Source organism: Brugia malayi (genome assembly GCF_000002995.4).
Source record: "Brugia malayi strain FR3 genome assembly, contig: Bm_v4_ChrX_scaffold_001, whole genome shotgun sequence".
In the NCBI taxonomy this organism is placed as follows: domain Eukaryota; kingdom Metazoa; phylum Nematoda; class Chromadorea; order Rhabditida; family Onchocercidae; genus Brugia; species Brugia malayi.
Genome location: NW_025062479.1, coordinates 11,100,192 through 11,122,508, shown reverse-complemented (window position 1 = coordinate 11,122,508; position 22,317 = coordinate 11,100,192). Strand labels below are relative to the sequence as shown.

At 23.9% G+C, this 22,317-nt stretch overlaps 2 protein-coding genes across 2 annotated transcripts; both read right to left on the bottom strand.

Annotated features, from left to right (window-relative positions):
• Window positions 1-1,257: 1,257 nt before the first annotated feature.
• Window positions 1,258-17,964, bottom strand: Bma-col-99 (collagen protein 99, putative; the record flags this gene model as incomplete). Its single annotated transcript, XM_043074451.1, has 21 exons — window positions 1,258-1,350; window positions 2,104-2,184; window positions 2,324-2,386; window positions 2,543-2,596; window positions 3,495-3,548; window positions 3,723-3,812; window positions 3,891-3,956; window positions 4,142-4,276; window positions 4,383-4,499; window positions 5,200-5,280; window positions 5,610-5,771; window positions 6,127-6,369; window positions 6,586-6,780; window positions 7,307-7,345; window positions 7,608-7,718; window positions 8,266-8,301; window positions 8,443-8,478; window positions 9,087-9,194; window positions 9,529-9,563; window positions 10,410-10,500; window positions 17,437-17,964. The coding sequence occupies 21 exons, from the start codon at window positions 17,962-17,964 to the stop codon at window positions 1,258-1,260; spliced, it is 2,418 nt and encodes an 805-aa protein (XP_042930385.1).
• Window positions 17,965-20,364: 2,400 nt separating this feature from the next.
• On the bottom strand, window positions 20,365-21,745 carry Bm17969 (Uncharacterized protein; the record flags this gene model as incomplete). Its single annotated transcript, XM_043074450.1, has 2 exons — window positions 20,365-21,007; window positions 21,741-21,745. The coding sequence occupies 2 exons, from the start codon at window positions 21,743-21,745 to the stop codon at window positions 20,365-20,367; spliced, it is 648 nt and encodes a 215-aa protein (XP_042930384.1).
• Window positions 21,746-22,317: the final 572 nt, after the last annotated feature.

Genomic DNA, 22,317 nt, shown 5'->3' with positions numbered 1-22,317 from the left:
TAAGAATTTTTTAATTTTCAAACATTTTTTCATTTTTCATCCCTTTTTGACCAGAAATTTTGAATTCAATAAATATTGTAAAAAAAAAATTGTAAAAAATTTTATAATATGTTTAATTAGTTATAATAATTGTTGAAATTTAATTGCTGTAAACTATTTTTTTACTTTTTTTTTCTTAAATAATATAATAAAGTCAAAATCTTATATAATTAAAATTTGACATTTCTTCATGATGTATGAAAAATCACTTATTTCTGAAATATTTTAATTTAGATGGCCTTTTTTTAAGACAGAGAGAGAGGGAGAAAGAAAGAAAGAAAGAGAGAGGAATAAAAGGCAAAACATGGAGAAATAATTATTTTCGTACAAACAGTGAAAATATGAGGCATTTTTTTTTCAAAAAATTGAATTTAAAATAATAAAAAAGTTAACAAAAAAAAATTACATTTTCATAAGAAAAAATAAACTTTAATGATCTTTAGAATTTACTAATGAATAAAATCCGTTATTTGTTCAAATGCAAATAAATAAACTGCAATGATAAGAATAATTCAAGCAGCAAGTATTTAAAATAAAATATATCAGTTCAAACAAAAAAAAATTCCAGAAACACTCACATATTATTATCTATATAGCAATATTTCATTTACTTTTTTTTTTGTGATAGAATCAAACATAACAAATTTGAATTTAAAGAATTTTAATGATAAATTATTATTATCCATTCAAAAAATAATGCACGATTAAAATTTTTCGATAACAAAACAAAAACAATGAAAAAAGAAGGAAAAGGAAAAACGATTCCAGACGAGATTCGACAATTTATAAAAAATGTTCTGGAAATTGCTAAAATCAATAACTAATTTAAAATTAAGGTAAATTAAACTGTCCAAAATGCAGCATATTTTCTCGAATGATTCGCGAGTATTTTTCACGAGATTCAATAAATGATTCTTTTAGCAAAACCTTATGTTTTTTCACATAACCTTATGTTATGTTTTTTCTTTCTTTATTTTTAAATTACTGTTACAAGTAAAGTCACTCTCTTGCATATATTCTCACTGCATTTTATAAATCAAATTAAACAGAGAGAGAGAGAGAGGGAGGGAAAGAAGAGAGAAAAAGAAAAAATAAAGGTTAGGAAGAAAAAAAGAAAAGTAAAAAGAAAAAAAACGGGAAAAAATTTACATAAACAAAAAACAAATATACATACAGCAATGAAATGATATATGTCTGGTTAGGCATAAGAAATATTTGTTAGTTGTAGTAATAATGATAAATGCGATTTGTAATTGAATTTGATGTTCGCTTTTTTCGGAATGCAGCCCGTTCTATACCATTTTCATTTGACTATAAAAATTTCCAGTTTGCATATGATAAGAAATTTAAAAGAAAAGTATTTCTTCTCTACTACTACTATCTTGTTTTTTCTTTTTTTTAGAAAAAAAGTAAACAAATATAATTTTTGTTTAATAATAATTGAAAATCTAAATGTCCAATTTGAATTTTGATTACATATCAATGTAAATTGATACTTGCTGTTGTTTTAAATATAAATATGGTTTTATTGTACAAAATAAATAAGATTTAGCTTTTATCATTGACAAATATAATCATTTTGGAAATATAAAAGGAATGAAAAAATAAACAAATTTGTCAAAATATTTAAATTGAATAATTATTATATGTTGAGAATGATAAATAGTTTCATAAGAAAATGATAATAAATGTTGCAAAAAAGGAAAAAGATTTTTTCTCAGGAGGGAAAAAAAATGGAATAGTAGGGAGCAAAAGAAAGAAAAATTTGTTAACAAAAATGATTGATCAATGATAGTATTGCATGGTAGTTCTTTTTTTTTTTCTTTTTAAATTATTAAATTCATTCATTTTTAGTCTTACCATTATGTCGTTCGAACATTTGGCTGAAAATATTTAGCCCTGTTGACTTAATTATAATAATATAATTAATATTATGCAATGTCAATTGTTTATGTAGTTATTTATTTTACTTATTTTTGGAAGTTCAGATTTTAAAAATTAAGTTAATTGAACTTATTTCGAGTTCTTTTTTTTAATTCAACAAATGAATAACATGAAACTAACATCAAGTGGTTTCCATGCACAATATGGCATTGGTAATCCATCTGGTCCTGTTGGACATGGTGCATCCAAACCAGGAATACCCTAAAATACCATAATCGGATATTGATGTTTATTTATTTTTCTCTGCAATATTCAACAGTTTTAAATGTTTAAAAGATTGTTTTTTCTGCCCGCTTTTTTTAGTACAAGTTGTTAATTAAAAATTAAATAAATATCATACCTGTTCACCTTTTTCACCTTGTAATCCAGGTGGTCCGCGATCACCAACTGGACCACGTGCACCCTAAAAATGAAATATTTTCATGTGTTAAATATCAAACCATTAGAATAATTAATTATTAATTTATTTTTTCCTTTTTTTTTAAAAAACAAACATTTAAAGAAATTAAATCTGTTAATTTATTAATCAATCAATCGATTAATGAAATCATAAACATACAGGTAATCCAATATCGCCTTTCAAACCTGTTGGTCCCACTGGTCCAGGTTTACCCTATAAATATAAAAAAATTTAAGGAAAGATAATCTTTGCTTAGAATTTTAAATCAAACAGAACAAAAAAAAGAAAAAAGAAAAACGAAATATCACAAAACCATTTAAGCTTGCTATACCATGCCATGCAAATTATGCAAGCTCAATCAAAACACAGTTGTGCAATTCAAAAAAATATGGTACAACATACAATCAAAATTATATATATATATATAAATTATATTACTAGCACAAATATTTAAAATAAAATATTTCTATCATTTATTTTAGTTACATTAAAATTTATAAATTTGAAATCAGTAATAAATTTTTACTCTTTTTTCCAAAAGAGGACAAAAATATCAAACAACTCTGTAACTAATCCATATGTCACCATATAAAATGATGACGACAAGTTGATGAAAGAGTTTGATCAGCGAATATCTATCTGCTGCAAGTGAAAAATTTATTGCTTAAAAAGAGATTAATATTTCTATAAAAATCAAAATATTTATTTACTTTTATTCTTTTTTTAATTGTTCATTTATAGTTTTATTACTATTACATTATACTGTATTTATTACTAATAATAATGTTATTATTATAATATAAGATTGCTGTTAGAAATTTCATCATTCAATGAATATTATTATTTATCTATCGTGAGAACTTAAGGAAAAATAAAGAAAGTTGAATGATTAAATTTTGAAAAATCCAATATATTACTATTGTAAATAATGCAATTTGAGCAACTTAAAATTATTTATAAATCAACTAAAAAAATTCTATATGATAATAATGGCAACTGATATACTGATACTATTTATTGATAAATAGTTTGCTAATATATTAATGAAAAGAACTGTATACTAAAATTAGACATTTGTTTCAAATTTTTAAATTAATTTTTTTCCTCTCACCTGTTTGCCTTCCATTCCAGGTGGTCCTCTTATTCCCATCGGTCCGGGTGGTCCCTAAATTTGTTTAGGTATTGAATTATTTAATTTCATTCCAATTCTTTTTTGCATTTTTGCACATAAATAAAAATTTAGGGAAAGTTTTTTCCTTTTTAGAACTCAGTTTGAAAAAATAAAAAAGTTAAATTTATTAAATATTTTGGAATAACATAATGTAAAAATAAGACATACGGGCAAACCAAGTGATCCAGGAACACCTGCTAATCCCCGTTCACCTTTTTCACCTTTCATACCCGGTGGCCCAGGTAAGCCGGGACTTCCCTAAAATTTATTTCTTTTAATTCTCGGATATTATGCTTTTCATAAACCAAAAATACAAAGCATTGTTTTAATCCATACCCGAGGTCCGGGTGGTCCTGGAATTCCAAGTGATGATGATGAAGCAGTCGCTTCAATTACAGTGCTCTGAAATTGTTTTTTTTTTTTGAAAAATTTTTCAGTTGAACTGAAGAAACAATCAGTATTTTTCGTTTTTATAACTACTTTTTTTTAAGAAAACAAGATAAAATATAGAAATTTCAGAATGCAAAGTTATTTAAGTAATTTTCATACATTCTTCTAAACAATATTAGGTAACTAATTACACTTACTAAATGTCCTGGTAATCCTGGTGGACCAATTAAACCAGGTGGTCCAATTTCACCACGTTCACCTTTTGAACCAGCATGACCCGGTAAACCTTGAGGTCCACGTTCACCATGTAGTCCTTCATTACCTTTTGGACCCTATAATTTTTATGTCATTTAATATCAAAATGGAAGAAACTAAATCAAACTTAGATTTTCGAAAAAAAAAAACCGACAAAAAGAAATTCTTTTTTCTCAAACTTACTTGTGGTCCAATTGGACCTGGTGGCCCTGGTAAACCATCTATTCGTGCATATTGTTGCAACATTGGTAATAATTTTTCAATTAGTTTTTCCTCACTCACATTTAAACCATCTCTACCCTGAATAATTATATATCAAAATGATTAATTTCATCTACTAAACATTTCTTTTTCGTTTTTTTTTTTTTTTTTTTTTTTTTTTTTTTCAAAAAAAAACAAAGAACAAAAAACTTAAAAACTATTAGCAATTAATATATCATTTTAAACCCAAAAATATTATAATTATTATTATAACTACATATATAACTATGTTTGCGTTTTTTTAGAGCAAAAAAAGATTGAAGCAAATTTTAGTGTTAGAAAATAAAACAAAAAAGAAAAAGAAAAAAGAGAAAATATAATATAAAACCTTACCTGTCAGGTAAATATTAACATGCTGTTTAAATAGACAAAAAAGTTTCCCTTTGTTCTTTTTTTTAAAGAAAATTTAAAACACACATATTATAATCATGCAAAAGGCATGCTTTAATAATTATTTACAAACTATTTATGCAAATTAAATCAACAAAACTATCATATACATACAGTGTAAATAGACAATATTTTCCAATTAATTTTACACATAAGTTAGTAAAACAAGAAATAAAAAAAAAAGTGCTTTTTCTTTTCTTTCAAAAAAAAAAGAAATATTTTTTAGTTTTTCAAAATTTTCAAAAAAACTTTTTTCTTTATCTCTTTTTTTTTTCTTAATTAAATGAACAAAACAAAAAAAGAAAGAAAAAAAGTATAAGCAAACAAAACAAAACGAGCATAAACTCACTTTTTTGCCACGTTTACCAATTTCACCTTTTGCACCCGATTGTCCGGGTGGACCTATTGGGCCTCTGCTACCCATATCACCCTGAATTCTCTTCCTTCTTAAATTACTTATTAAAAAAAATATATATATCTTACTAAAATCGGTGAGTTTTATCACAGCATACGATTAATTTAAAATTTAAAAACAAAAAAAAAGAAATTTCAGTTTTTCCTTTTTTGTTAATTTCACATCTTGACATAACATATAATTGTAAACTTTAACATGATTGGATTAATTTTTTTTTTTATTTTTTTTTGAAAGACAACAATTATGTTCCTGAACTTGTAACAATTCAGATTTTTATTTCATAAATTCAAATGAAGAATTTCAATTTATTTGATAATTTTTAAAAAAAGGAGAAAAAAAAAAACCTTTTCGCCTTTTTCCCCCTTTCGTCCATCTCGTCCTGGTGGTCCCGGTGGTCCAGCAATAACCTGTGTTGTCCTTGCTGATGTTGCTGTAACAACACCAGGCGGACCAGGTAATCCTTGTATACCACTTTCTCCCTTTTCACCTCTTTCACCTTTTTCTCCCTGAAAACAATTTCTTTCTCTTTTGTAACATATTTTGACTTGAATTTAGTTTTCAAAATAGATTTTTATCATTTTTTATAATTTGCAAAATGATTAATTAACCAAAACACAATAGAATATTTATCCCGTCGTTTTTTCCTTCTGAAAACTAATTTTTCTCAAAACACTGTTTTAGATCAATCAGTGCTTATAATCATTTGTGCATGACTTATCAAATAATTAAAATTATAAATCAATTGAAAATTTTCGATTCTTTAGAAAAAAATCATATGGTTCCAAATTTCTTCGAAGTTTGAAAATATAATAACACGAGTGAAAAAAAAAAAAAAAAAATCATTGCATGCAAATAAATTACCGGTATTCCTTGTTGACCTGGATTGCCCATTCTTCCTATTTTTCCTTCAATACCATCTTTGCCCGGAAGTCCTGAATCACCTTTAGCTCCTGGAACACCTGGAGAACCAGGTATACCTGGTAGCCCACGTATTCCAGGTGCCCCAGGTTTACCCGGTGGACCAATTATTGGTTCCGGATTTTTCTCTACATATTTTGACGTAAGACCTGGTAATCCACGTTGTCCCGGTGATCCAGGCTCTCCCTAATTGTTTATTTTATATGCAACGTATTCACAGTACAACGAATACATGCAGCAATAAACAAATATTTCTTTCTTTCTTTTATAATAAATTACCATTCTAATTAAAAAAGTAGGAGGCACCAGGTCACAACACATAATTTTACAAGAATAAAACTGAAAATAAAATAAGTGAAAATCTAAAATTTTTCTTATGAATTTCGAAAAAAAAAATAGTACCTTTAATCCAGGTGGCCCAGGTGGTCCTACTGGACCAGTTTTGCCTTGAATACCAGGCATACCAGGTTCACCTTTCATGCCAACTCGTGATTCACCATCAAAACCGGGTAATCCTCTATCACCTTTTGGTCCTGATGGACCAGGCTTGCCAACATCACCAGGTGGACCAGGATTTCCCGGTGGACCAGGTGGACCCTGTGATAAAACTACGTTTTAAAATCACTGATTATTGATCGATTAAAATTATTGATTAAATCGATAATTATTGAAAATTTTTGTTGGATCAATGTAATAAGCAACTAACATTAATGCAATTTAATAATTGAAAAAATTGAAGAACAAATTTATCTGGTACTCTGTTGGCATTATCAGTATCACTATTATTATTAATATTATTATTATTATTGTTATTGTTATTGTCATTATTATTATTATTATTATTATTATTATTATTATTATTATTACTGTTATTATTATTACTATTATTATTATTGTTATTATTATTATTATTATTATTACTATTATTATTATTGTTGTTATTGTTATTGTTATTGTCATTATTATTATTATTGTTATTATTATTATTACTATTATTATTACTATTATTATTATTATTATTATTATTATTATTATTATTATTATTATTATTATTATTATTATTATTATTATTGTAATGTCAAGATAAACAATATTTTAAATTGCATTAATTTCAGAAGTTTACCTGAATAAGCACTGGTGTTACAGAATCAGCATTCGCAACCTATAAAATTATTATTGTAAAAGTTAAATTAGCATTTCGCAACCTACAAAAGTTAGAAATTCATATTCTAATTTTAAAATCTCTCCAAATAGTTCTTTTTTCACCTTTAAAAAAAATTAAAGTATACAAAATTGAATCAAATCAAAATTAACTAATCAACAAGTATTTAAATTTAATCATTTAATAATTAAACAGTATTTTTCCAAGCAATTATAGATACATATATCGAATGAAATATATTATTATATGATTAAAATAATACCTGTATTTTGCTGAGAGCAGCCGAATAACCACGTTCTCCTTTAGCACCAGGATATCCTGGTGGTCCCATTGGACCACGTTCACCTCGTTCGCCTTTTGGTCCTGGCATGCCCTACAATATTTTTCATTTTATTCTATTTAAAAAATTTTTAAGTTAGAAAATGATTGATTAATTAAAATGAAAATAAAAAAGAAATTTGGACAAATTTTTATTAAAATAATCATTCAAAGATAATACTTATAATATTCCCCCATCTATCGATAAATCCAATTGGGTACTATCAATTCGGTTGAAGAGCTTTTCTGTTATAAACGATATCCCGCAGAGAAGTGTTGTGGTAATTTGATGCATTTCCCATTTTTGCTTTTTTTTTTGATGGTATCAAAGATTATTACGCAGTGCGTTGATGATATTTATAGATTTGTGTTTGTTACTCTCCCAAATAAATTATATTAATTGGTTGATCTAATAATTAATTGATGTTTATCAATGGAAATATTTATGATTTAAAATGATATAATAATAAATTTATTTTCATTTTATTCATTTTAAATTATAGTTAATTTTCTTTTAATTAATTGTTATTTCTACTTAATAGTTTAGCTACTTTAAATGTAATTTTATGCTATGAATTTAATAAATATTTTTAATCACTTACTGCAACACCTTTTGGTCCATCTAAGCCAATTGGTCCCTAAAAATGAAAATTAATTTATTAATTTAAAATGTTATATATTCATGAACGGAAAGAAAAAAAAAATGGAAAAAATTAATTTTTTTTTTTTGCATACTTGACATTTTAAATAATATTTGATGATAATAATTTTATGCTTACCGGAAAACCAGGATATCCACGTGTACCTTTTGGTCCCTAAAATGAATTTTTTCTTTTTAATTTAAAAAATATTAATGATATTAAACAGACACTAAAATTTAATCATGAAAAAAATATTACAATCAAACAGCACAACATAGGAAATTGTGAAAACGACAGCAAATTTAGAAAGAATAACTACATTGCAGCATGCTTAATTAAATTAATAAATGATAAGTTTGAAATGAAGAAAAAATATCACAAAGCAAAAAAAAAAAAACATATTATCACATCAATCGTTGTAAGTGATCGAGCTATGATAGTGTGTTCTTTTTTGTTAGTTGATTAGTTTTTTTTTTTTTCATTTGTTGTCATTTTGTTTTTTTTTTTTCATTTTCTCAAAAAAAAATCAATCATTATTGTTTTATAAATGAATTATTTGTTTACTTATAACAGCACATTTAAAATTAACTTCTTTTTGCGAGATATTTAAAGAATGGAGAATGTTTTAAAAAATGTGGGAGATTTTAAAAAAAAAACACGAAAATATTCAAATGAAATAGTCATTTGTTTACTAACAACAAAGGTAGTAGTAGTTGAACAAATAAAAAAAGAAACATTAAAAAAACAACGAAAAAAGGATGTGAAAGGACACAACAACATACAGGTGGCCCAGGTGGTCCCGATATACCGCGAAGTTGTATCGCATGTCCACTAGGTGTATATAAAAAACCAAATGATCGTAATTGACGACGTAATGTTTGCTTCGAATGCTGCAATTTATTAGTGAAAAGGAATAACAATTTTCACAAATAACAAAATTTAAATTATTTTCAACACAATATTTTAATTATCATGCAATAGATCCACTGTAAATGTAAAAATAACTAAAAATGACTTCAATTAAATTTAATTTTGAATTAAATTAAAATTAAAACAAAAAAAAATTATCAGTATTATTAAATCATTTGAAAACAAACAATTATCAATTTCAACATGCTTGTGATATATAAAACCAAGAAAACAAACATACACATAGAAATGTTATGAAATAGAAAAAAATTAATCAAGTAACAAATATGAAAAAAAAAAAAAAATGAAACATACTATTGATCCTGGTATTCCTGGTTCACCTTTTTGACCTAAAAAAAATTTAGAATAAAATAAAATAAAGAATTCATGCTTTTTCTTTTCGTTTTTTCTTTTCCAGTTTCAATTCTTTTCTATTAATTTTATAAGTTCTAAAATTTCATTTCTAAATTTAACTCAAATATAGCCACCTCTGCATTCATTCTTTTTTTCCCTCTTTTAAAAGTTAAGAGTTCTTTAATTTAATTTGTTTTTTAACTACTTCAAAACATAAGAGTTAGTTTCAATTTTTCATTTTATTGTTATTCTAAGTACTTCAAAATATAATAGTCATCTTTTTAATTTAATTAGCCCATTTTATTGTTCATCACAACAAAATGTTGAAGTGATAGTAAAAGAAGAAAAGTGAAAGGGAAAGAATGGAAGAGAGAAAGAAAGTGAAAAAAAAAAATTTTTTTAAAAAGCACTTCAAAATTTTCACATCATTAAATTCCTCTCTAAGAAACATCAATTGCTCTTCATTTACTGATAATATATGATGAATTTTGGGAGAAAAAAAGTTAGAAAAAGTGGGGGAAAATTGTGAAAGAAAAGAAAAAAGGGAACTCATTTTCTTCCTTCCTTTTTTTTTTGTAACAGTTAAATTAAATTTTTGGAAACAATCTATATTATTTTAAGTAAAAATAAAGTTTTGTAATGCGGAAGCAATCACATTTTTCACAAATGTTTTATTTAAAAAAATAAAAGCAATAAAAAATGAAAATAAAATATTTAAAAGAAAGAATGTTATTTTTTTATTATTTTACAAAACTATTAATATTAAGAACTTACTATTATTATTATTTGATAATAGAATATCAAGAAATCTATTTTAAAAAAAAAATGAAAGGAGGATATACCTGGTGGACAACGACATTTGTGATTATTATTAAAAGCTTCCCGAATGTTTCGGCTAGGATCGCTAATTTTTGACCTTCGATGCCTAATTAACTGAAAAAGAAAATTTTATATTATTTATAGTGAAATTTTTTACATTATTCATATTTGTGTGAAAATGAATTTTTTTCTTTTTTTTACAGTGATTTAAATACTTTTTTTACATTTGTTTTTATTTTTGCTTGCTTGTTTTTTTTCTCCCAATTCATCTTTTTTTTTTTTTTTTTATTTTAACAAAACATTTGCTTCCGCAGTTCATTTGATAACTAAAAAAAAATTATTATTATTATTATCAAAATTACTATTATCAATTTTTTTTTAGATTTTTTATCAATTAATTAATATATCATTGTCAAAATAATAATAATATTATTATTATGAAAACTGTTCCATTAGAAAATGAAGTGTAAATTTAAAATTCTTTATTTTTTCACTCACTGTATCAAATTATAAAAATTGACTTTATAGTGAAACAATATTCGGTTAGCTTAAATTTCATTTTCATTTTTTTTTTCTAACGCTAAAATAATTATCTGAATGTGTTTTACAAATGTTATAAGCTTTGAAATAATCTTTTGACAGCCAAATTTTTCTCTTTTGTTTTTTTTTTTTTTTTTTTTTTTTTTTTTTTTTTTTTTTTTTTTTTTTTTTTTTTTTTTTTAAAAAAAAAAAAAAAAAAAAAAAATACTAATCGTAAAACGAATGTTATTTGTTCTTATGCTGCATTTTTTTCTTTTTTCCCTTTTTCTTTCATTAAACCTTAAAATATTATTTTAAAAGTTGGGAAAAAAATAGCTTTATAGGAAGAAAAAAAGAGATATTGCTATCGTTTTTTGTTTTTTTTTTTCACCTCTAATTTCCCTATTTCATCGTCCACTCCATGATTTTTCCCAATATTTAAATTTTTGAAAAAATTGCTGTGAAAAAATTACTGTTTTAAAGCAAAATTAGCATTAAGCTTTCTACAATGCAAATGATATATTTATTACTTTATTATAAATGGTCATTATTATTATTATTATTGTCAATATTTTTGATGATATTTAGCAAATTGTAAATTGATGAGCAAATGATTTATTATCATTAAATATACAAAGGCAATATATAATGGTGCAAAAACGATAATTCAAAAATTTTTCATTTCGTTTTACTTTCATTCCGTTTTATTTTTCGTCAATTTTTTTTTCTTCCACATAAAACTTTTCAACTTTTTTTTTTGATTTATATCGGTCAAAGTACTCATTTTGATTAAACTGAAATAAGCTAATGATAGGATGCAGAAAAGAAATTTTTAAGTGCAATTACTAATTTGACATTAGTTGAGAAAATTTTTTAAGAAATCATTATTATCAATTTTGATTATTTCATTTCCTATCATAACCTTTACATGCAACAATCATTTATCAGTATTTAATATCATCATTCCAATTTTAATTTCTTTTTTTTTTTTTTTGTTATTTTTTATCAAACAATTACATTCTGATTTCTCTCTTTTTTGTTTTTGAAAAAAAAATTCAAAGATTCTTGAGTAAAAATGATATTACAATGAAGTTAGTAATGTAAAAGAAATAAATGAATTTTGTTAAAACTGAAAGGACTAAAATAATTGCTTTTTGAAATTTTCAAATCATTTTAAGGATTTCAAAATTATAATACATATAATTAATGTTCATAAGTAGAGTTATTTGTTCCATTTTTTTTCTTTTTCATTTTCATTCAACATTTCCACAATTTAATGCTATTTCACATGAATGGCTCAATTTTATTTTATTTTTCGTTTTTTTTTTTTTTTTTTTTCACAACTGAGGAAAAGAATAACTAATGAAAAGTCTTTTCGCTTTTGCGCTTTCTATTCAATTTCTATTCCTTCAAAAAATTGTTTTTCCAAAAAAAGTTTATTTTTTTTCCACCATTTATTTCAAAATTCTGAGCCGCTAGAAAAAAAAGCAAAGAAACAACAAAGCAAAGCATATTTAGTTGTATAAGTAATCTGTACAAATTATTTGTATGGTAACGTAATATAAATAAATAATTTATAAATAGTAACAGAAATTATTTATGAATAATTTATATGTAAGTAGTAAAATATATAAAAGTTTACTTATAAATAATAATTAACTTGGTTACCTACCTACAAGTAGAACACATGCATAATGCATAAATAATATAAGTAATAAAAATATAGATATAAATTACTCATAAGTAATCATAATAATACAGGTAATATAATTAATACATAAAGAATATAAGTAATAAAAAATATTTATATAAATTACTTATAAGTAAAATAGTCATGATTATTAATCTATAAGCATAGGTAATATAAATAATGAAGAAAAAAAAATATATGTATATATATATACGTGTTTTTTTTTGGTTTTCAACTTATAAGTACAGGTAATACAAGTGATACATAGATAATGTAATAAAAAAAGTGTATAAATTACTTAATAAGTAATAAAACATGTAAATTAATAATACACTACCTATAAGTAAAATATAGGTGATATAAGTATTGTATGTATAATGTATTATTTAATAAGATGGCTAACGAAAATGTGAAAACGAGTGACGGTTATGGAGGTAATCTGAGATTATGCAAATGAATGGATATTAAAGAATGAATGAAAGGTTACATCTGGCATATTTCATTTCATGTATGATCAAAAAAAAAAAAATGTCTAAGAATCATTCAAATTTCAACTATATCAATTACACCATCAATAATTTATTTTATTATTTTATTTAGCTTTTTTTCTTTCCAAATCAATAAAATTATTAAATAAACAAACGATTAATTATTAAAACAATTCTCTTACACTTTTTCCTACTTTTAATACATCTTTTCTAGTGTTCTTTTCATATTTTCTTGAAAATTTTTATAAGAAAAATTATTTAAAAAAGAAGCAAAGGACTACAAAAAATTTTTTTATTATGAAAATGGAAAAAATGTATTAATGAGAGGAAGAAAATGGAAATGAAATTTTCACTATTTTTCCTTTTTTTCCTCTTCTTGTTCTTCGTTTTTGTTTCCGTCAATTTTCTTTCTTTTAGTCGGTTTGCTGTTTTTTCCCTTATTTTTTTTTCTCTCTTACTACTTTGATTTAATTATATCAATTAATTAAATTATAGAATGATTGCAACAATATTATATCAAATATGATAGCATTGATTTTATATTATCACAGATAATATTCCATCTTTTCCTTTCTCTTCTATTTTTTTTTTCTTACTATTGATCATTTTCTTCTACTTTATCGCTTCCAACTATTTAATAAAAAAAAAAATCAAAAAATATTTCTTCAAAAAAAATAGTTTAACAAATTTTTTAGTGGAAAGCTATATTGTTTTAAAATAAAAAGTGAGTTTTGCGTTTTTTTTTTCTTTTTTAATTTTCCTTCTTATTTCGTTTCATTTCTTCTTTTTTTGGTTCTTCTCTCTCCTTTTCATTTTTATTTTTTGGTTATTATTATTGTTGAAATAGATGAATGAGTAGAGAAAATAATAGTAAATAAAAGAGGAAAGAGAAAAACGATGCACAACAGGGGGAAAAAAGCGTGAAGGGGGAGAAAACAGTAGTGAATAGAGAAAGAGAGAGAGAAATGGTATAGAAGACCAGGCGAGAGGGGAAAAATGATGGAAATTAGAAATGAAGAAAAAAGAAGAGATGAAATGAGAAAGATTGGTTGTAAATCATAAATACTTTTTCTCATCATGAATAATTGATGAAAATAAATGGGGAAAAATGAGAGGCGCCAATAAACCCATATAGAAAGAGGGGGAGAGAGGGAAAGAGAGAGGGAGGGAGATTTATGCCGATGATCAATGATGTTGATCCGATAAGGAGATCAAAAGAATTAATTAATCCATCATATACAATTACACTGAGAAGAATATCTTACATCATATTATCATTATCGTCTAAAAAGGATTTTTTTCCTTTTTCTTTTTTGTCTCTTTTCCCTTTTTAATATATTCATTGATTGACTGACCCCTTTTTTTCTTTTCAATTTCAAATCTTTTGATTCTTCTCTTCTTTTTTCCCTTTCTCTTTCGCCTTTCTTTCCGATCTCTTATCTCCAAATAATTCTTTCTTTCAAATTATTCTTTATCTTTCCTTTTTATCAATATTTCATCCACAAATTTTTCTCTTTTTTTATTCGCAATGAATGATCATTGTATCATCATCTTCTTTCTTGTCAATCATTCGTTCTTGTTCATTTCATTTCATTCATACTATCCAATGCATATTCATACGATGATGGTAATCTTGTTCTTTCCTACCATCCATTTAATACTAAAAAAGATTTTTTCTCAAATTTAAGTCTATTTAAGTTCAAATTTAAATTCATTCAATTCATCAAAAAGAAAGGACGGAAAAAAGCAAGCATATTTCATTTAAAAAAATATATTAAGTCAGTATACACTTTGATAGTTTTTAGTTTATTTATTTTTTAAATTGATTTATTTAGAAAGAAAAAAAGTAATATAACAAATAGTTGTTCTTTTTTCTTCATTATAATAAATTGGTTCAAAAAAAGAGAAAAAACGAAATGTACACAATGTTATATAAGTTTCTCAATAATGATTTGAGCTAATTAATTAGTTCCAAATTTCTTTCGTTCTTTTCTTACACTCTTAAAGTTTTAATTTCTCATCACGGATGAGAAATATGTAGATTACCTTTTTGTATAAAATTTATCTTTCATAAAAAGAGGATGAGAAAAAACGAAGGAAAGAAAATGATGAAATAATCAAAATGATCTCCGGAAACAATTAATTAAGCAACAAAGTTTGCTAATAAGAGATGAAACGAGAGAAAAAAACAAGAAAACATTTTTATTCATATGAAACAACTGATTTAAGACAATTCAAAATTTTTTAGTTTCATTTTTTTTAATGTAAACCTTTCAATTAATTATATTATTGCTGTATGTTTATATTTAATGAAATTTAAGAAAAAAAAAAAGAGAAGTCACTCATTTATTCATCTTACAAAATGTAATAAATTTTATACTTTATGGATAAGGAATAATCATATTTGACAAATAATTTTACATTTTTATTTTTACCAATTTATACATAAGGATGTTATCGATATTATAATTCATATAATTTAGCTCAATTAATTGGTTACGTTTATTATGAATTTTAAAAATTTCAAATTTCATTTTAACTATTTATATTTTCATCCCAATGCATATAAGGAAGATGATTAAAATTTTATAATATAATCGACAAGAAATATGAAGTTTCATTATCAATATAATTTCTTTTTTTCAAAACAAAAAAGATTTATTTTTATTTTTTGGTTCTAACAATTTCATTGCATAGCTATATTTATTCATTCTTTTAAAATTATTAAACAAATTTACTGCCTATACAACTGTCCATTTATTTAAAATGTTTTTTTTAAAAAAAGAGAAAGTACAAACAAATACTTAATTAATTGAATTTTTAACAATATTATCATCGACTTCGAAATATCACCCAGTTTTGGATTCGTTTTAAATTTTTAAAACTTTCCCAGTGTAGTAAAATTGAAATTACTGCATCATTAAATGCAATAAATTTGATATAATTCTCATAAGTTTTTAAAAATGGAACAAATTATTTGCTAAATTTTATTCATTCTCATTTTTCATCAATTTGCTTCACCACTCATTGAAAGTGATTTTTTATATGGCAACCAAATATGGAGAAAACTGTTTTTACAGTTTTGAGTTTATTTTTTTTCTTTTTTCCTTTAATCCCTGAATAAAATTTGAAATCTCTTTAAGAAACAAAAAGGAAAAAAAAACTGAAAAGAAAAATAAGATATCGACAAACAATTGTGACATGAGTTTAGCAAAATTTTTTCAAATTGATAGAAAAAATAATTTTTCTTTCTTTTTTTCGTTGCTTTCTTTATAAATATATCTCACTGAATTTGTTAAATTTAAAAATTAATTAACGGGATTATATAAAATGAAATTATAAAAAAAATATGATTTCATAATCATTACGAATAAGTATTATGTTCATTCATTCTCATTTCCAACTGTGTAAAGTTTGAAAACCTTTCATTTAGAGAAGTGTAAAAACAAAAAAAGAAGAAGGAAATAATTAATTATTTACATTATTTATACATTAAAAATAAATTATGCAATAAATAAAATGACACATTGAATACAGTTGGGTATTAAAAATGATTTTTAAAACACTTTTTTTTCAAAATTTAATATGGTATTTAAATTTAGAATTTTCTAGTTTTAATTTGGTAAAATTAAGCTTGAATAGCAAAGACAAGAATGAAATGCAACTAAAGTAGTACCAGCAAGTAAAAGTAAAATAAGCAAAAATAGAAAACAAAAAAAAGGAAATAAGTAATGTAAAATTGTTCCATTTGAAAATGGAAATTTAAATCTTCATATACTATAGATTACTTTATTCAAAAATAAGAAAACTTTTTTAAATAAGTTCTAAAAATTTGTATTTTGAAAAGACAAATATTTCTATTCTAGCAGAATATTCTTTTTTTTAAATGCAGTTTTGTCAAAATTTTATCAATTCATACAAATTTGACTTTTTTCTTTTCATTGAAAAATCTCAATCAATTAAAAATTAAATCGATTTGATTGAAATAGGAAAAGATGGAAAATTTTTAGTGCTTCAGAATAAAACACATTAAGCAATTTAGTATGCAATTATATTAATATGTTTTTTTTTTTCGCTTTTTTTAAATAATTTGATTGGCCAAGTTCGATCCAATACTATTATTAGTTGTATTTCCCAGTAACAATTACTTCTATAAATTCCAATTTGATTAAAGTGCTACATATTCTATGTTCAGTTAAGCACTCACAAAAGTAATCAAAAGAATTGTACATATATTTATTCGTATTAAATCTTTGCTAATTTTAATTTATAATTTTGTAACCAAAAAAAAAAAAAAAAATATTAACAAAAAAAAAAAAAAGAGAAAGAAATGAATGATTATAATAATCCTACCTGTATGGAATATGCAGAATTGAGTTCAATTCTTCGAATTCGATAATCCAATCGATTGATTCTTAAATGTTGAAGCACCAAACAACCCGCAATAGATAATAATACAAAAGCAGCAGCAACTTTTAATAAAATATTAATCGAATTTCGATCAATTTGTAAATAATGATAATTTGAATCAAAAAATGATCTATTATCATTTTGTTTCAATTTTCCATTTCCATTATCCTTGCTATTATCATTATTATCATCACTGCCATCATCACTATCACGATCATCAACATTATCATCATCATCGCCATTATTATTATTACTGCTATTATTATTATTCCAACTGTTATTAGTGCTATCATCACTATCATTATCATTTTTATTTTGATAATGAATATGTGAATTATGAATAGCGCGATTCGGCTGCATATTTACGGTTGTTATTGGTATATAGAAATTGGTTGCTATTGATGATGAACTTGAAAGTAACGTCATACGACATCGTTCATCTTTGAAATAACTATCGTTTACAATTTGCATATTGACATCCAGCTAAATTTAGCATAGTAAATTACGTTTAACTACGTGATGAAATCAATTATCGTAAAACATTTATATATATTAAAAAAAAGAAAAAAAAAAAAAAAAAACATATGTATAGAGATAACATAAAATGAATGATAAATTTATAAAATATCATTCTCAACAATATATTCTTATATATTAATTATCTAATTAATAAATAATATTGTAATATGAATATATTCAAAAAAATTCATTTAAAATTACAATTTGTAACAAAATGAATAATAAATAGTATGATTAAATATCATTAAAAATTTTAGTCTGATATAAAATTCTAAAATAGTGTTTTTAGAAGATTAAATATGGAGTGAATACAGAAAAGAACAAAGATAAATTACAATTTAAACTTTGTTGAGATGGATAATTTTCAAAAAAATTTTAACACTTAATATTAATAAATAACAATAACTTATGTTCAAGTTAAATGATAGAAAGAAAAAAAGGAAAATTATCAATAAAGTTGTGAAATATTAATAATGACTGATAAACACAGATATTGTTTGTACAAAAAAAAGTTGACAAATAGGTGTTTTTTACGTTATTAATGAAAAGTTATTTTTGCGCCTTGAATTGTATGTTTGAAATAAAAAGGAAATAGGAAAAAGAAGAAAATAAAAAATGATATTTTTAATGTTTTTTAAGAAAAAGTTTTTTTTTTTTCCTTTTCTTTTCTTCCTTGTTTTCCTTTTTAATCGTAAAAAGAAATACAATATGAAATTAGGATAATGATTACCAAAAAGCAAAAGTTTGCATTTAAATTTGAATTTACTTTTAACTTTTAATTTGTAATTTCAGAATAGTTAGCAAATAAGAATGGAATGTGAAAAAAGCAGAAAAAAAAAACATTTAGCCTTTTTCTTTGATTCAAAATAATAAAAAAACTGTTCCATTAGTTAGTCTCAAAAAGAATCTGATCGATTCGTTTTTCACTTCAAATTCATAAAGAAATACATTCCAAATCACTTTTTTAAATCATTCGTCCATTATTTTTCCCCTGTTTCCTTTTTTTTAGTAATATTGAATTAAAAGAAAAAATTTCCTTTTAAAATACACAAAAATCTCATATATTTTTAAATTAGTCAAAAACGAATATTTTTTCAGGCTAATTAAATGGAACAAATAAATAGTTTCATCATTTTCGCAATATTTTTACGAAAGGAAAGCCGGAAAATAATTGCACAATGAAAAAAAAGTTGTTGAATTTTGCAAAAAATATTTCAACACTTAAGTTAAAGGTTTTTTTTTAACAAAAAAAAAAAAAGATATAGAGAGGAAAGAAGAAAATAACAAAATAATAAAAGTTGCCCAGGTTTTTTCCAAAACTAAGGAGGGGTAAATAATACGAATTAAATCTTTCTTTTTGTTCACTTTTTTCTTTTTATGTCTGTTGTTTATTATATTTCAGAATTATCAGTTTTAGAGATAATTATGAAACAAATAATTATAAACTTTTCCTTTTCAACATTTTATCAATTTATTTTATAGTTTTTTTCTTAACAAAAATAATTCCCTATCTTCTAGCATAGAAATTATTAAATTCTTCAAATTATTTGTTATATGCTAATCATTTTAACCACTCGTGTAAAGTGATGAAAAGGAAAAAGTGGAAATATTTGCCTTATCAATGTTATATAACATATATATTAAATATATTAGTGATTATAAATAAAAATTAATGATTCGTCCAAAATTTTCATCAGAATTATTCAGATCATTCGAGTTGTAAATTAATTGATAAGAAAGTTGATAATTGATTGAATGATAAAAAGTATTCGAACGATTAGATAATAGTGAGAATAACAAAACAATAATGATGAAAATATGTATGTATATGAATATAATAATATATGGTAACATATATTATTACATTGAATTTAGAAAGCAAAAAGTACAAATGAACCATTCATTTACTTTATTCTTCTACATTAATATTTTTTTTAGACAGAATCAAAAAAAAGAAGGATAACAATAATTGCATTACCTAATTTATTTACGTAACATATTAATAAAAAAGTAAAAACTTTAAAAAAAAGAAAAGAAAGGAATTAGGTAATTAATTATATATGGAAAAAATTCTTTTTTTATAACACATATTAATGTATTATATAATATTGTTACCATAGTTATTTACATTTATCAATTATGTTTGAACAGTGAAATATGCGTGAAAATATGGTAATTATTAATACATTAATAATAAATAAAAGATGCATTTTGCTTAATTAATTGTTAAAAGGGAACGATAAAGCAAACATCATCTAAAACTATAAAATTAATAATAGTAGCAAAATGTATAATTAAATTAACACATGTAGAATTCATTCTAATCAGACATTATAGCTAAATAGAAATATATTAAATTTCGATTTGAATGAGCTGAAGAGGCAAATAAGCAAACACTTTATTGAAATGAACGATGTTGAGTGTATGTATGTGTGTATGTATGTATGTAGCTGTCTGTTGATCCGTGATCCGTTTTTGTCTGTGTGAAGTCAGAGATCGTCCAAAAGCAAAAGTATTAAGCTGTAAGGGCCTGGTACTACTACTACTACTACTACTACTACTACTACTACTACTACTACTACTACTACTACTACTACTACTACTACTACTACTACTACTACTACTACTACTACTACTACTACTACTACTACTACTACTACTACTACTACTACTACTACTACTACTACTACTACTACTACTACTACTACTACTACTACTACTACTACTACTACTACTACTACTACTACTACTACTACTACTACTACTACTACTACTACTACTACTACTACTACTACTACTACTACTACTACTACTACTACTACTACTACTACTACTACTACTACTACTACTACTACTACTACTACTACTACTACTACTACTACTACTACTACTACTACTACTACTACTACTACTACTACTACTACTACTACTACTACTACTACTACTACTACTACTACTACTACTACTACTACTACTACTACTACTACTACTACTACTATACTACTACTACTACTACTACTACTACTACTACTACTACTACTACTACTACTACTACTACTACTACTACTACTACTACTACTACTACTACTACTACTACTACTACTACTACTACTACTACTACTACTACTACTACTACTACTACTACTACTACTACTACTACTACTACTACTACTACTGGCTGCTGCTAATAATAAGAATATTAAACAGTAGTACTTTCAGAAATTTAAAGAAATAACTATATCACTTGATATTATCATATTGTTTATGTGGAATAAATAAACAATTGAAATGAACAATAAACTTAAAGATGCATAAATAAACAATAAACTTAAGGAAGAAATTAGTTAAGAAGAGGAATTTTAACACATTTCTTCGAGAATACGGGTGTAATGGGGTAAAGGAGGCGCCAGGAAATTAATGTATGCTTTCCGCCCCGATTAGTTATATACCTCAGAGTTATTTCATTTGTCCTTTTTATTCAATTTTTATTTTTCCTTCTTTCTCACCGATTTCTTTTTTTTTTGTTCCAACAACTTATTAAATCCTAAAATGATTTGCTACATTATGGTTTTCTGATTAATATTTATTATTAATCATTCTAAACGATAAGTCATAACTAGCTGACTAATTTTATATTGAACAATTTTATTATTAAATTAATGAAATACAAAATTTAGATTGTTTTGATTGAGAAAATTACTATTCAAATCTAGATTTTGACTCTATACCACATCATCACATCAATGAAACAGTAAGTGATTTGAAGATGTTGATGATCAAATGTAACCTTTAACCTTGTGCCACATGTGGTTACCGTTTATGTTAGAGAAACTGAGCTAATAATAAATCACAACAGCATTTATTGATAATTAACGTTGATAACGATGAGAAAAATGAATAGCAGCTGTAATCAATAATGAAATAGCAATAGCCGACATAGCATATTACTATTATTGTTGTTATTATTAATATTTATTATTATTATTATTATTACTAGTTATTATTACTACTAATTATTATGGTTACTTATCACTTATTAATATATTAATAATCTAATTAGCTCTTACTCTTTTCTTTTTTAACAATTTTGTAGTATCATACTTGACATTTCAATTTGTTGATAATCAATAAAATAAGATTAATAAGAAAAAGTGAGACTTTTAAAATGAACAAATACGAATCAATCTTTTACGCTTTAATATATAAGAATTAGCATATGTTATAAGCATTCTATAGAAATATATTGCATATATGCGTGAATTCACGAATGTACATACAATGGCCATTTATATCTATTCGTTAATG